This window comes from Etheostoma spectabile, chromosome 1 (assembly GCF_008692095.1).
Source record: "Etheostoma spectabile isolate EspeVRDwgs_2016 chromosome 1, UIUC_Espe_1.0, whole genome shotgun sequence".
NCBI lineage: Eukaryota > Metazoa > Chordata > Actinopteri > Perciformes > Percidae > Etheostoma > Etheostoma spectabile.
The window spans coordinates 24,450,898-24,465,948 of NC_045733.1; the positions used below are offsets into that span (position 1 = coordinate 24,450,898).

The following is a 15,051-nucleotide window of genomic DNA, read 5'->3' on the forward strand; positions in this document are numbered from 1 at the left end:
GCTGCCTACTTTGTATTCTGCGCTGACGAAAAAAAAGACCTTTTTCAATTTAGTCTTGTTAGTTTGTACAACCTGTTGGACCACTCTAGGCTACAATATGTTTTACCTTTATATTGTTAACCCTTATTACCTTTATCTACCCTACCTGTTATTTGGCAAGTATTTATACACCTTTTTAACACTAGAACTCCATATCCTTACTTAAGATAATTATCAAATAAGTATGACATGGTGAAAACAGGAGGGATACGGGCAGAGAGTAATCTTTCATTGCCGGACCTTCCTCAACAGCGCTGCAAAGGAGGGTCTGGTTCCTAACTCCAACCAATCGAGTGCTATTGAAGGGAATTTGTCTTCTGGCATGGGAGAAAAAAACAAGCTCTGGTTTATTGTCATTTCTTTAAAACAAACATAATTGTCTTAGGTGGTCACTGCGCCGCACCGAGCAACAGTGCCTGTGCAAACTAGCTTGGAGAAATAGCTTGTTAGAAGAAGGAATGTTTACGTTCAAAGGTTGTTTTAGCTGCGCAACAAAAAACTCAGATTCAACAGATAGTCTAGTTAGCTGTCTGGATTTACATTTTAATTTCCATAGCAGGATTAATAAAGTTCAAATTATCATTATTATTATTATTATTATTATTATTAGTAGTAGTTATTATTATTGATTATCATGATAATTATTAGATCTAAGGAGCAGTTAACCATAGTCCTCATAAATCAAGCAGAGTTTAAAATGCCAACACAAAGAAAGCGGAAATGAAATGTCGTTGATATAGACTAGGCATAGAGTAGTAGTTTCACTTTAGATGAGAGGGCAAAATCAATGCAAGGACAAATGATGTGCTTCACTTCCATTACTGTATATATGATAGTAGAGCCTCCTGAAGCAACTTGAAATATAATATTCTTACTACAATAACACTGAAAATGTGTTGGTGTGTTTGGTGCTAGACATATTATGTTTTATGTAAAGAAATGCAGAGGCCAAGGTGCTCTTACAGATGGAAACATGTCTCACTTAAAGAGAAATACCATTCTGGTTTTTCCAGCAGAAAATGTACACTAAAAGCTTGCATTTAGTGAAGCAATTTCTAGACTTTGAATGCAAATAAAAAATGTTTTAGGAATGCTTCTTTTTGGTAAACAAATTAAAACATCATGCTTCTAAAGATGTGTTCTCTCACTACCAATGTTAAATGGGATAAACAATGTTAATATTAATACATAGGAATTTATGCAGGAAGCAGCACTGTTCAAATGTTGAGATATCCAGGGGTCATTATGTCTTAGACATTACATTAAAAGATTAAGTTTCTGTTGTCCAAGCTGGTTTCTGACCTTGTGTAATAAGAAACCAGGGAGGCGTTGGTGGTTCCTGCTGGGCTGCAGCGCACTGTGTAGTTGATGATGCGTACGTTGCTAAACCGTGGCTTCTCCCAGCGCAGCCAGATGGAGGTGGAGCTGTTGGCCATTGCTTGGATGCTGCTTGGGGGCAATGGAGGGGGGCGCGGAAGGAGCAGCGACGATGCTTTAACACACACACACAAACAAAATTTGCCTTGATATAATAAGTCATTATTTATTGTCCCATTAAAGTGATGGAAAGTGTTTTTTTCACAAGACACAACTGATGTATACACGCACACATGCAGTAAGATAAATCTTACTTTTGTCATGGGCCTTGTCTGTCCTTCCCTTCCACACAGCAGCTGCTCCATCTATCTGCTTGTTGTATCCCCAAACTCTCACCTCGTACTGCCGGTCAGGGACTGACACACACGCACCCGCACACACACCCACACACACCCGCACACACACACACACACACACACACACACACACACACACACACGCACACACACACGCACACACAAACACAGCGAGAGAGAGACAATGATGAAAACTGCTGTATGCTGTATACATAACTCTATGTATACATACTCTTACAAAGACAAGACATGCAAGTTTTGACATTACTATTATTAATTGCCTTTCATGAGAGGTGTCTGTCTATTTCTGGTCTTTTTCACAAGAAAGAGTGCTTGTGAGGGGCGCCCTGGTAGCTCAACTGGTTGATTGTGCACCCCATATACAGGGGCTCAGTCCTTACCGCATTGGCCTGGGTAGGCACTGTCAAAAAAGCATTTCTTCTTCGGAATAGAACAAGGCTGTCCTACGCCTACTGCAGGTGTGCAAAAATAGCTGACTCATTTTTTTATCATATATTTTTATAAAGCAAAGTGAGAATCATTTGATTTTAAATTTAGTCAAAGGGAGCTAAATGCAAAGTAAGAAGAATGGCCATGAACAGTTGAAAACAGAATACTACTGTATTAAAAGCAAGTTACATTAGAAGAGGCCTCTGTAAACAACTTACCCAGCCTGGTGAGAAGATGATACCTGGCCTTCTTACCAAGCCTAGTGGTGTGGGTCAGTGTTGTCCTTTCATTGGCTGATTCATCAGCCTCCACCTCTCGACAGGACAGCTTGTAACCAGAGACCAGTGTGTGATTGGGCGAGGGATGCCATGTCACATTGAGTGATTTCACTCTGGCTCTGACTTTCAGCTCAGTGGGGGCAAAGATCACTGAAAATGTATGCAAATGGTAATGAAAAAAAATGACATGACCAAGAATTCCACATGCTACTATAACACTAACCAACAGACTTCAGCTGCATTTCCACCTTTTGCTTGTTGAAAAGAACACTGTCTAAATCCACACAGTGTTGCTACTAGCTGATGTCATATTCCATATGTATGGTAAGAAATTCACATTCAATCTATGTATTCACATTCAGTCTAACAAACATTTGGCAACAATGAAGAAACAAGAGGGCTGCAATGCTAGAAAGGCTATCAAAATTCAAACTAGCAAGACCGATAAGTACAAGATGGAAATATGTGATTGTCAAAGGTAAGGAAACAAGTGATTCTCATCAAGTAAATGTTTACTTGACTTTACTGAGAGTTTATTCTCTCGATAATGGATTATTGTCTCAGAATTCTACGTCATTCCAAAAATACTGCAACACTAGTGTGAACCTGGTTCAGGTGTCTTCCTTACCCATGTTGTGGTTGCTGTGGTTGTAGTGGGCTAATGTTTGGTGCTGAGCCCACTCAGATGGAACCCCAAAGCCAACGCCTGTTCCAGCTGCTATCCTCAGCCGGTAGGCTTGGTTGGGTTGCAGCTCTCTTAGTGTGAACTGAGTCTCATTACCTCCAACTTCCACTGAGAACACACTGTCCACTGTGGGAACACACAACACAACACTCACATACAGTATATGTATCTACTTATGGAGTATGTAATCAGTATGATGTTCTGAACGTTTCTTTAGAGAAAATGTGCAGCTTATATAATTGATGATTCAACAGATAATAAGCATTACAAAGGATTTTTTTTTTAACAATGTTCTTTACTGTCTTGTCTTCCATTAAAGACAAAAAAATCTGTTATGAAATTGAGTCCATTCAGAGTGAACTTTATCTCCCTGTACATGCTCGTGAGCTTGGTGCTCAGAATAATAATATATACACTTTCTATATGATATAATAGTTGTAACCCTATCAGGCAAATTTCTGAGCCTCTGCACTCTGAAGTATTATCAGTCCAGAAACATGTAAGGTAGGCTGTCTTGTACTTTTCTATGAATAACTTCTGTAGAAAATTGGAAAAATTGGTAAATCTCCTGAATTATAGAGTCAACTTTGAGCCTCATTTTCCCCTGGTAATAAAGCTCTTAGTATAGGTGTGAATGTACCCAGAAGGCATTGAGGACGCGTTAAGATCCAGTCTTTCAGAGGGGGTTTAGACCACATGTGAGAGAGTTTGCATCTGGGTTTAAAATCCGTCCTGAATGATCCGATCGCAAGTAGTCAGCTTGTAGTACGTGTGTTCACACCTGGCAGAAGAAAGTGTCTCCAAATGCGTCCTGAGTGACCACTTGTGATTGGATCTCACTTTCCGTTTGCATACAAGCAGGCTTGCAACTTTCACATAAATCATACAAAGAAATGCACAATGACTAATTAAAAAGCACTGGCAACAGTCTGTATGTGTGCCAAAATAAGGATGTCTACCACAGGTCGCCGGGAACTGTGCAGGAGAGAAAGGCGTTTTAAAGTCTCTGTGTGTTCAGCTCTCAGTACTTTGGAAGCTTCTAACTGAACGTCTGTGGTTTGAAGTTTTGTTTCTATATCTGCTTTATTTGTCTGTTTCATGTTTGCTTATAGGAGTTGGGTCCTGCTGATGAAGACCTAACATTTCCTGCTTTTGCTGCTTCATAATAAAAAGCTTTTAAATAACAAAATAAGTAGGAACTTTTATTATCAAGAATTTAAAAGTAAATTAAACCGTTTTACGGCCCCGGTATTTGACCACTGAGGCTCGCCGGCTTTTAAACAGCAGACATTGTGACCTAATTGCAGGAATGTCTGTAGTAATATTCGTGATTTTTTTTTTTAGAGCGCTAAAAATATGTTTTTTGTACATCAGCGGCTTTCTTTCCAGGCAACTGGGCAAGCACAGAGTTCCAAGTAGCCGGGAATATAAGAACAAAAACAACGACTGACATTACGATAATAACATCCAAAACACACAATTCCCTCTCAGTGTGACATGAGAAACAGTTTGGATGAGCATGTAGGAAATTGTAAATGTTGCTTTTACTGTCATGTAAGGTCAACTTATAGTTCAGCAGGGGTTAGGGTGCGCATTTAAAAGGAAATCACCCATGTTTCGCCGCAGGGTTGAGCGCAATGAAAGTGTCACTGAAATGGTCCATTTGTCTGACCTCATGTTATTTTCTTTAAGCCCCCAATGTAGCACAATTAGACTTTATATATCACAATTATTGTTTTCGGTGAGACTGTTTATACATCTCAACATTTTTTGACAGCACTTGAAATCAGCTTAATTTAAAAAAGAAAATAAAGGAAGAAAAGAGAAGGACGGACAAGCTTGTTGCAGGAAATTCTTGGGCAGTTTAATGCTTGTGTTTTGTTTTTTACCCTCATAGTTTTATAAAACTTTCTTGTGGACTCTCACTCCGCCTTATAATGGACTGACGAGTCTGAACGTGGTTACATGTTTGGGAAACTCAAGGTGACCTTGGGTTGCGTTTCTCCAAAAGTTGAATCCGTCTCAACATTTTGCAGTTTGCACTGCGTGCGGGTTTGGGCCTGACGACCGTCTGACTGTATGTGAACGCAGCCTTACTCACCCTGATCCAGAGTGCTGTACTCAATGCGATAGCGGGTAACAGTTCCTCGGCTGTTTTGGGAGGACAGTGGATGCCACATCAGCCTGATGTCTGAGGGGGACGTGCTGGCTATAGACAGCTGAGGAGGTGCACTTGGCACTGCAGGAGGGAATAAAAGGGTATACTGAACTGTTTGATGATACACATGCAAGGCATTTTCTATAGATCTGCACAGTTACTGGGCGGCTGTAAAACACACTTTGTCTATAACTAATCTATACTTAGTGAACCTTTAAAAAGAAATGTTCAACACATTTTTAAATAACTACACAAACTAAACTTTATGAACGGATGATACTGATGATTCATTGTTTCTTTTAAAGCCTGAGGAGCAAAAAGGCTGGCATTCTATAATCTGTGAGTCTGTGAAGCATTCAAGCCCGGCCTTATTCTATGTGTGTAATAATTTGATTACTCACCATCCTCCAGCATTTCTATCGTAACAGGCAGGGATGGTGGACTGGCACCCATGGGAGAGTAAGCCACCACAAAGAATGTGTAGGCAGTATGGGGGAGAAGCTCTTTGACATGATACTCTGTGGTGTCGTTGTTCATTGCAAACTGGTACTCCACATTATCTGAACCTAAAAATGAATATGGATGACAATATCCAACTCAATTAACATTTTTTTAAAGAAAATGCTTTACAGCTTCACACACTTATGAACAAAGACAGACCTGCGGCACGTTGGCAGTGCACAGAGTAGCCTATGATTTGGTCCGAGTTATACTCCGGTTTCTCCCAGATGAGCAGGGCAGATGTGCTGGAGTATGGTGTGGCAGACAGGTGGCGAGGGGAGCTGGGCAGACCTTCCCTCACAATGACTGTCAGCTTGGCAGTAGCACATGCCGTGCCTAGCCCGTTGTCTGCTATGCACTGGTAGTAGCCCGCATCCTCCAACGCCAGCTGGTTGATGAGCAGGACTCCAGGGCTTTGAGTCTTTACTCGTCTGAATGTCTTGATGGGATGACCGTCCTTTAGCCAGTGCAACACTGGAGGAGGTTCCCCAGAGCTATTGCACACAAACCTGGCTGTGTTTCCCCGGGAGAGGGACGCTGTCTCTGGGGGCTGGAGAATCACCGGAGGGGCTGTTGAAAGTAGGACACAAAGCTCTGACTTAAAGGGGACACTGATTACATTTGAACTATACAATTAAATGGACACCCCAAAGATTGTATATTGGACTTTGATAAAGTTAGGGGACTACACAGATAACAATAACCGTTAAAAACAGTTGCATTATTCTATTTGTTCTTTCCAGCACTGACCTTCAATTATTTGGTGACTTAAGGGGAAGCTGGTGACAGATACTAGTCTTAGCTAAAACAGGTCTCAGATAGAGCTGGGCAATATGGAGAAAATCAAATATCACGTTATTTTTGAGCAAATACCTCAATGTCGATATTGCAGCAATATTGTAGGGTTGTATCTGCTTTTACAAAATATTTACACAATAAGATTTTTGATAAATAATCACCAGTACCATGGATATGACTAAGTGGGTAAAGGCAAACAATCCTCACTATTACGCAGCCTTTAAAACCCAGAAAATACATCACTTGTGTCACATTATTTATGACATTATCCCAAATGTAAGATGATATCTAGCCTCATATATCAATATTGATGTACTATACTGCCCAGCCCTACTCTGTCTCTAATATCTAATTTGTCATTATATAGCATACAAACATATCCTACCAGGCACATGCAGCTCAGCAGCAGCATCAACAAATTCTCTGGTCATGGGCTTGTTGGCCCGGCAGACATAAACGCCGGCATGGTGACGCCTTGTGTCTCTAATCACCAGGTTTGTTGCAAGGACGACCACATCAGTGGAAATAGGCTTTCCATCTGATCAAAGAAAGCAACAAAAAACAAAAACAGAACAGTCTTAGATAATACAGAAGAATAGATTGGCCTTGAGAAAAGTGGAGATCATTTCTCAGGCTTTCAGTTGCCTGAGAAACAGCACTAAAGGCAGCACTTTGAGCAGCAGAGCATTTGACCTGTAATTCCACAAGCTGACCAACAGGTGGCTCTGTGACTTTTTAGTCTGGGTTCACTGAGGTGTCTGCATTGGCACACTACTAATCTGTGTAAAATCCGTCACTATTCACTTTATAGACCCCTATTCAGTTTGTCCGCCATTTTGTTAGATGCCTTACAGAAAAAAATCATCACCTACATAATGAATTATCTCACAATGCAACATAAACAAGAAAGTAGTGACAAAGTACAATTCACCACTTTGCATTGCATATGACCTGAATAGTGTAGTGAAGTGCAGTTTTCTGAATTGCAGAATTCCCATTAAAGTGACATGTTAATAGTGAATGGGGAAGAATTTCAAATGTAACACAAAACAAATTGCAGAGATGTTGCCAAAGCACAGCATGAAAGAATTCCAAAAGCTGCACATGACATAAGTCCCACCAATACTACAAGTGTGTGTGTGAGTGAGTGTGTGTGTGTGTGTGTGTGTGTGTGTGTGCCAACGCTACAGAGGTGTTAATGAAAGTAACATATCATCTTATGTAACTAATAACTCACACACAATAAAAAATAAAACACGGGAGGACTAGTTGAGAGGAGACAGCTATTATCAGTAAACAACTTTACAGCCACCAAAGGAACGCAAATCTTATCATACTTGTGTGAGAAAGAGATACTTAGGCCAGGTCCACACGTACCAAAGCAATCAAACAGAGAAGAAGAGGCGGAGCATGCGCATAAAGTTTGCATGCTGTTTACAAACCAACAGTATATTTTGCCTTAGTAACCTTAATAGGCTTAATATCTTCTCTAGCTAGAACACAAGCATGTAGTCCGCCGTTGTTGTTGTTATGAGACATCGTCGCAGGATAAGAGGTCAAAGGCTCAAGGGGTGTGGCGATGACATCATTGATACGCAAGTATGCGGCTTTGCTGTCGTTTTCAATTTTTTCCCACCCCAGGACCACAGTTTTCAAAAAAGTGTGTTTTCAGGCAGTGCGTTTACAGGATTTGTTTGGACCATTGGCCGAAACGATGCCCAACATGCACGTTTACAACAAAAAGCATTTATGTATGGATGGCCTCTTAGAGAGCGAGACACAGATAAGGAAAGTGTGGACAGATGCAGTAAAAAAAAGAAAAACAAACAGGATGAGAACCACAAAGAACATTTGCAAGTGTTACCTTGTCTGCTCCAAGACACCAGTGGCTTCGGCTGGCCTTGTGCCATACACTCCATCACAGCTGGACGGCCAAGCACGACTGTTGCATTCTGAGGTGGTGCAACAATCGCAACTCTGTTTAGGGATTCAGTCGAGCCTATGACAAAAACAACAAATGAATATAATCAATACACATTAGATATGTTTGTGATTGTAGCTGGAATGTGGCCTGTTTGAATCCACTGACTGAATGTGAGATGCTACCAGCCTGGTCCCAACCTATGAATGCAATTTGGTGTGATTATTTGACAAAAGCGCATACCATATATCACCAATTACTGTTGAAGTTTCTTTAACCTGTTTCCTTGTTTAACCCCAGCATGTAGACACTCCAGTAAGGGTGAGCCAAAAAGCTTCCAGGCCCGTGCGTTCTCAACAAAACACTGAAGATACAGTTCCTTTCCTTTCTTTTCTAAGTCACTTGATTATAAATTTTTAAAAAAAGCCCTTGTAGCTGGCTATAGTTAGTCTGCCTGAGGCTTAATCAATTCTTAGTGAATAGTGAATACGGATATGAGATGAGAGGAAAGTCTTGATTAAAGGTTGTGATGTACCTCTGAACATCTGACATATACTGTAGACATATTGTACAAAACCTGTAATGAACCCTAAACCAAAGGGCTGACTGAGAGGAGATGATATGAAAGAAAGAATCTTTGTATGAGAAAAAAAGCTAAACTATTACCTCAGTTAAACCGCCTCAGTGATGAAACTGAGGCACATCTCTGTCCTTCAGTGATGAAGGTTGTTATGCAAATTATATTGTTAATGGTTTAAGGGACCAGACACTCTTGAGTGTGTATCAGTCCGCTATAGTGAGTGGGCCTTTCTACCCTGCAATTCTGCTCAATCTAGGCAGACTCAGCAGCAGCATATAATGCTAATGACCTCAGAGAGAAGCTTAGCATTCTGTAAACATTATAAATTAATCATTGAGCTTACATAAAGCAATCCTTGCTTATGCATAAGGCTTTAAGTGGGTCAGTCCGCCTTTGCGAGGACTGCCCTGCAGGGTGCTCCTTCATAAGGGTCTTGAGTATGATGGGTGTGGGTGCAATGTGTGGAAAACTAAGCAAAGGAAAGAAGAAATGGAAGAAATAACAACCTGGAGGTTTAATGCAGCTGGAGTACGTGGATTTGAGCACCTCAACATCAAGCCGTCAAAACTTGGCTATGGGTGGAGAGGTGTCCTATTTATAGATCTCTGAAGTGCAAGCGAGTGAAGTGAAAGACCTGACATCTGTAATGGCTCACAATAGAGCCTTAAGTTGTCTCCTCCTGGGGTTTCACAACAGAAGCAATGACACTACCAGCTACCTTGTTAATACAGGTGCGAAAATCCATTAAAGATACTCATTTCCAAAAATCTCCTTGGCAATCAGAAGAGTAGAGAATCTGTTGTGCAAAAGACACAGGACTCTTTATCCTAGTTTATATTTTTTTGTAGTCAAATGACAATATGAGAAGCATGATAAAAAGTAGTTTGAAATGGCTGTAAAAACGGGATGTACACTTTTAAAGTTAGAATGCTGTTTATGACTCACTTCTCTTGGCCTCATCTATCTGTCTCTCTCCCTCTTTCTTTTTGCCTTTCTCATAAAGGACAGAAAGGCTGTGCCTTGAAAAGGACACAATGGTTCCCACAGAGCAGCTAATTTACAGTTGAGTGATCTCTATATACAGAGTCAGCTAATACCACATTGGCTCTAATGCAGGCTGCCTAATGGTGAAAACACACCTCACAATACCATTCACTGCACTATGCAATCCACTAATGACAGTCCTTGTTGGTTACAGTCACCCTGGGAGATTGATCATAAAGAGAAGGGAGTACATGTCAAAATAGTAAAATACTTTAGAAACAGTATACTAAAAGACATGACTTTGTTCTATAAACAGCATGACTCCCTTTATTTAATTGACAGCCTTGTGTTTCATTGATTAGAGCAGAATTAGACCACAATTTTGGTTTGTTTTTTGTCATGTTGTTCTGAAATGGCGTACATGAGATTTTGAGGATTTGATTTCTTCTTGCCTCTGGAGTCAGCATGTGTAGAGATTTTGATCACAGTACATTACAGAAACCAGCCTGTGTAGAGTAAGCCTTCTTAGTCTATTCACTGTGGGTTGTAAACATTGATCAATGATACAGTTTAAGATGATTGGTGATGAAGTGATTCCTAATACATATATAAATATTTTCCCCACAGCACCTGTGACTTCAATAAAGTTTGTTTTTGATTTGCATAACTTGAGATGTGTTATGCTTATAAAATATTTAGTTATTGCCAGGCACTTGTCCATCAAAGTGCACAGTATAAAAACTATGCCTCAATACTATTTTCATAATATCTGCATCTGTTGCAGCACATTAAGTCTGAAGGACAGTAAATGCTTGCAACACTTGCAGTTAATACAAAACAATAGCAGCTTAAAGTACTTTGCATAATGGGAATGCTTTTAATGAGAAATGAGAGGGGGACTTATAGAGATAATATTGCATAAAGGACAAATGGTAAAGGTGTCTGAAGTTTTGGTAGCCTGAACTTATAATAAAAAGGCAGTTAAATAACTGACTAAACTTCCCATTGTTTTTGTGTGGTTTTAGTTAAGGGAACAATTAGCAGGGTGGCCTCTGTATGACCTGAGCCTCAAACATCTTTTCAGACAAGCGATATGGCTCTGAACATTTCCTAATTGTTTAAAAAAAATAGTATGCTTTCAAATGGAAACAGTTAAATATTAAAATATTGTATTCTCACATTCCCAGGTCCATAAGTCACATCACAATACACATGATTGATCAAGTGATTATATGTGGCTCTATTAATGCAAATTTTTGATCACATTAAACCCATTCTTTTGCAGGATCAACTATTCTGTTCCTACAGCTGAAGTTACTGCATCCCTGGAATACAACACTCACAAATGTATTATCAACAAGAACCATAGTAACCTATTGTAACTCCATATTCTATGAGTATAAGCATAGCCCATTGTGCCCATGCACTGGCCTCTCTTACGTCTGCAGTTACTGTATATAACATCAGTGTAACCTGAGTTCTGCTCCCAACAATCAGCATTTTTGTCAGCTAAGTGACGGAGGGGGCCAGGATCTTAGAGGTCTATGCGTATTATCATGGAATCTGGAGTTACAATATGTGACTATCGTTCTACAAAGTATTTTGTATGGACTTCACCCTCAAGGAGCTGTTGGTATTTGGTTAAGGGCAAAGCTGATGTAGTTCCACAAGCTGATAACATACACCAGTTCTAGCATCGTAAATAAGATGTGTACTTGGACAGGGGGGGGGCACTGCCTGCATCATGGTTGACTCCATGACAGGCCTTAGGAGAAAACTAGGAGGAGTCCAGTGATAATACACACTCTTCACAGCAGCACTACTGCTGCAGAACAATAGGACGTTAACATATCAAACTGGGCCCTTTTGCAGCCTACTAATCTGTGATGATGGGATTAGAGGTACGCGTTTAGCAACCAGACAAATGTGATCCCGTTTACATTCAATATTAAATGCCAGAAAACAGCGCATCATCTGCCTTCTAGCATGGATAAGACCGAATGAGTCATGGGGGACTTAGATACACCTTGCAGGTAGATGAAAGGGAACGGATATGCCCAAGCTGCCACTGGGCAGATGTCAGCCACTGTCATCCTTCTGAGGTGGGCTTTGGAGGAGGATAAGGCTCTTATGGAGTGTGCCCCGGATGCCCCTGGGGGCTGGTTTTGAGCCACAGCCACCTGCATACTGCCAAGTGGTATACTGGTGCAAGAAATACATGAGGCGAGCATAGATCTGGTCCCGGGGACACATCAGTGTGGGCTTCCCTGCTGCTGAAAAATGTGGCTTTTGAAAGCAGCATAGATGCCAGGCTTTACTCCAGCTGCGGAACTGCAGAAAACCCTTTTTTCTGTGTTCCCGGGGACTCAGTAAATGGCTCGTAGTGTGAGCCTTCAGTTTCCAATGTTCAGAGAAAGCCTCCTCCATAAACGGCTGGAGCTAGGTGAAGCGAGGCCACCTTGGAGGAAGTCTGACTGGCAGTCTCTGGACATAGACGTCCCAGACTAAGAGTCCATGAGCAGGTGCAGGTTGCTCTGCAGGCATCACAGCCTCTCAGATCCACTGCCTGATGATGCCCGGCAGGTCTAGAAAAAGTGCCTTAGAGGCGGATGGGATACCGGTGGAAAGCTTTTCTTCATACTGCGTAATTGAAGAAAAAGTGGGAGAGGAACAATGGGTCCGCTGTACAGTAACTGCGGACGTAGATGAGGCCCGTGCTGGACGCAAGGGCGGGGAAGAAAATCTTCACGACTGCGCATGCGCGAAGGAATAAACCCAGTAGCGTAGACCTTAGAGGGCAAAGCCTATACAAAATAGAACTGGCAAGTGGCCTGTGGGGTGAGCGTCAGCCTGATATGGACAAGAATGAGGCAAGCTTCACAGCTGGTGTGAAGGTCTGACAGAGCCGAACACCGCTAGACTTCCTCATATTTTTCACAAAGTTTACTGCTTGTATCACTGATGTAAAAATGGGAGCAGAACTCAGCTGTTCACGCAGCTGTTACATACAGTAACTGTGAACGTAAGAGAGGCCCATGCAGGGCGCAAAAGAAATCTTTGCAACTATGCATGAGCAATAGCAACAGCTCTTAGAAGGCAAAGCCTAAACCAAAGCAAACACAACCACTCTAGTCTATTATAATACAATCCACCATAATGCCACCTCCACTAGAACAAATGTGTTTTGCTTATTGTTACTTTACTTGAATGTTTTATTTAAATGTTTGACCTTCATTGTGCAGAATGATGTATGAGCAGAGTTTGACATTAGTTTTCCATTCATCACTTGGAGCGACAAAATTGTGCTCACTTTAAATCTCAGTTTAAGGCATGATTTTGTGATGTCACTAAAATAATCATTGTTCAAAATTCAACTGTGAAAACTTGAATCAGGAACAAATTATTGTTCAAAGCAGAGAAGTTTGTCTTTAATAAAATGTTGTGAGGGGATTTTTAGAATTATGCCAACCTTTAATTATCATAGTCCAAATAATGCAATTCCACATCCGTTATGCAAAACAGTTTTTCTAGTTTCTAGATTAGATTTACCACTGCTATTTCAAACACACAATACATACATTGTCAGAGAGAGCCATTTTATTAGCACTAGAGAGATCTAATACATTTCAAGCATCTATTCCTGAAACTCACATTCAATTTGTTGAGGTTGGCCTTGCAGCTCCCAGCGGGGCCTGGCTGCCTATTCAAACAATATGCACGGCAACAGTCCTCACCTGTGGAGACAGTGAGTCTGGCTTCATGACTGATGTCCTTCCTGGCAGAGTTGGACGCGACACAGCGGTAGGCACCCTCATCTTCCTTTGTCACCTCCAGAATCTGGAGTACCCCGTTAAGAAGGGAAATGAACCTGTTGTACACAGGGCATAACAGAGTATGGGTAGAGGAAGAAAGAGTAAGAAGACAAACAACAGAGAAAAAAACAACTAAATAAATGGCTGTGTGCCCTGCAGCATGAAACGTTCAGCTGATCAAGCCGGTAGGGATCCTGCCGAGTCCGCACTGGACTCCATCCTTCTATATTCAGGAGAGAGGCTATTGTGTGCAACCACAACAAGGAGGGGTTGCAATACAGTACATATAAAGATGAAAGTTATTTTCTGGACAAAGACAAGCTCTTGAGCTTCATAAAAGCATATAATATCCCAAAATGCAGTATATAAAAATAGTGATTACGTCATCTTTTTGGGTACCATGTTTGTTTTATTTGTGTTGGCATTTACTATTTCTACTTTCAAAATTAAAACAATCGGTGCTGCCTACACCGTGTTATCCTCCTGCAAGTTTTAAACATGTTTTTAGTCTCTAAACACGTTCACAATGTCATTACAAGTGCCTAGCCATGTGCAGTGATTCCTTCCAAGGGAACACAACAAATTCATACCTCTGTTTATTTCCTGTTTTCCGGTGAAGTCCACACTAGTCGATTGTCAAACTCATACAATACAATATTCCAAAATGTATTTTTTACACAAAAAACAATTTGCCTTTGTTATGTCCTTAGTAATGACTATGTCGAAACAGACTGTAACCTGACACCACAGTGGAGCCAGCAGAGCTACAAGAGTTCAAGAGCTATCTGCATGAGCATAGGTAACTAAGCAGCAGTGGGCTCTTGAACTTATGACCTGCTGTCCACTCTGCTCTCCTGGCTCCTCTGTGGTGTCAAGTTATAGCCTGTTTCTATATAGTCATTACTAAGGACATAACAACATCAAATCGTTTTTTTTGCGTGGAAAAAATACATTTTGTAATATAGGATTGTATGAGTTCGACAATTGACTAGTGTGGACTTCACCGGAAAACAGGAAATAAACTATTGTTATGGATTAACACAATTTTTATGCCTTTCTGTCACATCTACTGCAGTCAGATTCACTGTGTTCCCTTGGAAGGAATCACCGCACATGGGCAGGCACTTGTAATGACATTTTGAACATGTTTAAAGGCTAAAAACACGTTTAAA

The 15,051-nt window shown here is 40.8% G+C and overlaps 1 protein-coding gene across 4 annotated transcripts in view; it reads right to left on the bottom strand.

Annotated features, from left to right (window-relative positions):
• igdcc4 (immunoglobulin superfamily, DCC subclass, member 4) overlaps positions 1-15,051 on the bottom strand; it is a 56,459-nt gene that overhangs the window by 11,627 nt on the left and 29,781 nt on the right. For all 4 annotated transcript variants that reach the window (XR_004331630.1, XM_032513403.1, XM_032513395.1 and 1 more), the window contains exons 4-13: positions 13,802-13,935; positions 8,447-8,581; positions 6,968-7,120; positions 5,944-6,354; positions 5,685-5,849; positions 5,227-5,364; positions 3,069-3,251; positions 2,381-2,590; positions 1,671-1,772; positions 1,342-1,531 (exon numbers count right to left, since the gene is read on the bottom strand). Coding sequence is in view for 3 of the 4 variants with exons in the window: in XM_032513403.1 (XP_032369294.1) it covers positions 1,342-1,531; positions 1,671-1,772; positions 2,381-2,590; positions 3,069-3,251; positions 5,227-5,364; positions 5,685-5,849; positions 5,944-6,354; positions 6,968-7,120; positions 8,447-8,581; positions 13,802-13,935 (1,821 nt within the window). In the remaining variant the exon portion in view is untranslated. The remainder of the gene's footprint in view (positions 1-1,341; positions 1,532-1,670; positions 1,773-2,380; positions 2,591-3,068; positions 3,252-5,226; positions 5,365-5,684; positions 5,850-5,943; positions 6,355-6,967; positions 7,121-8,446; positions 8,582-13,801; positions 13,936-15,051) is intronic.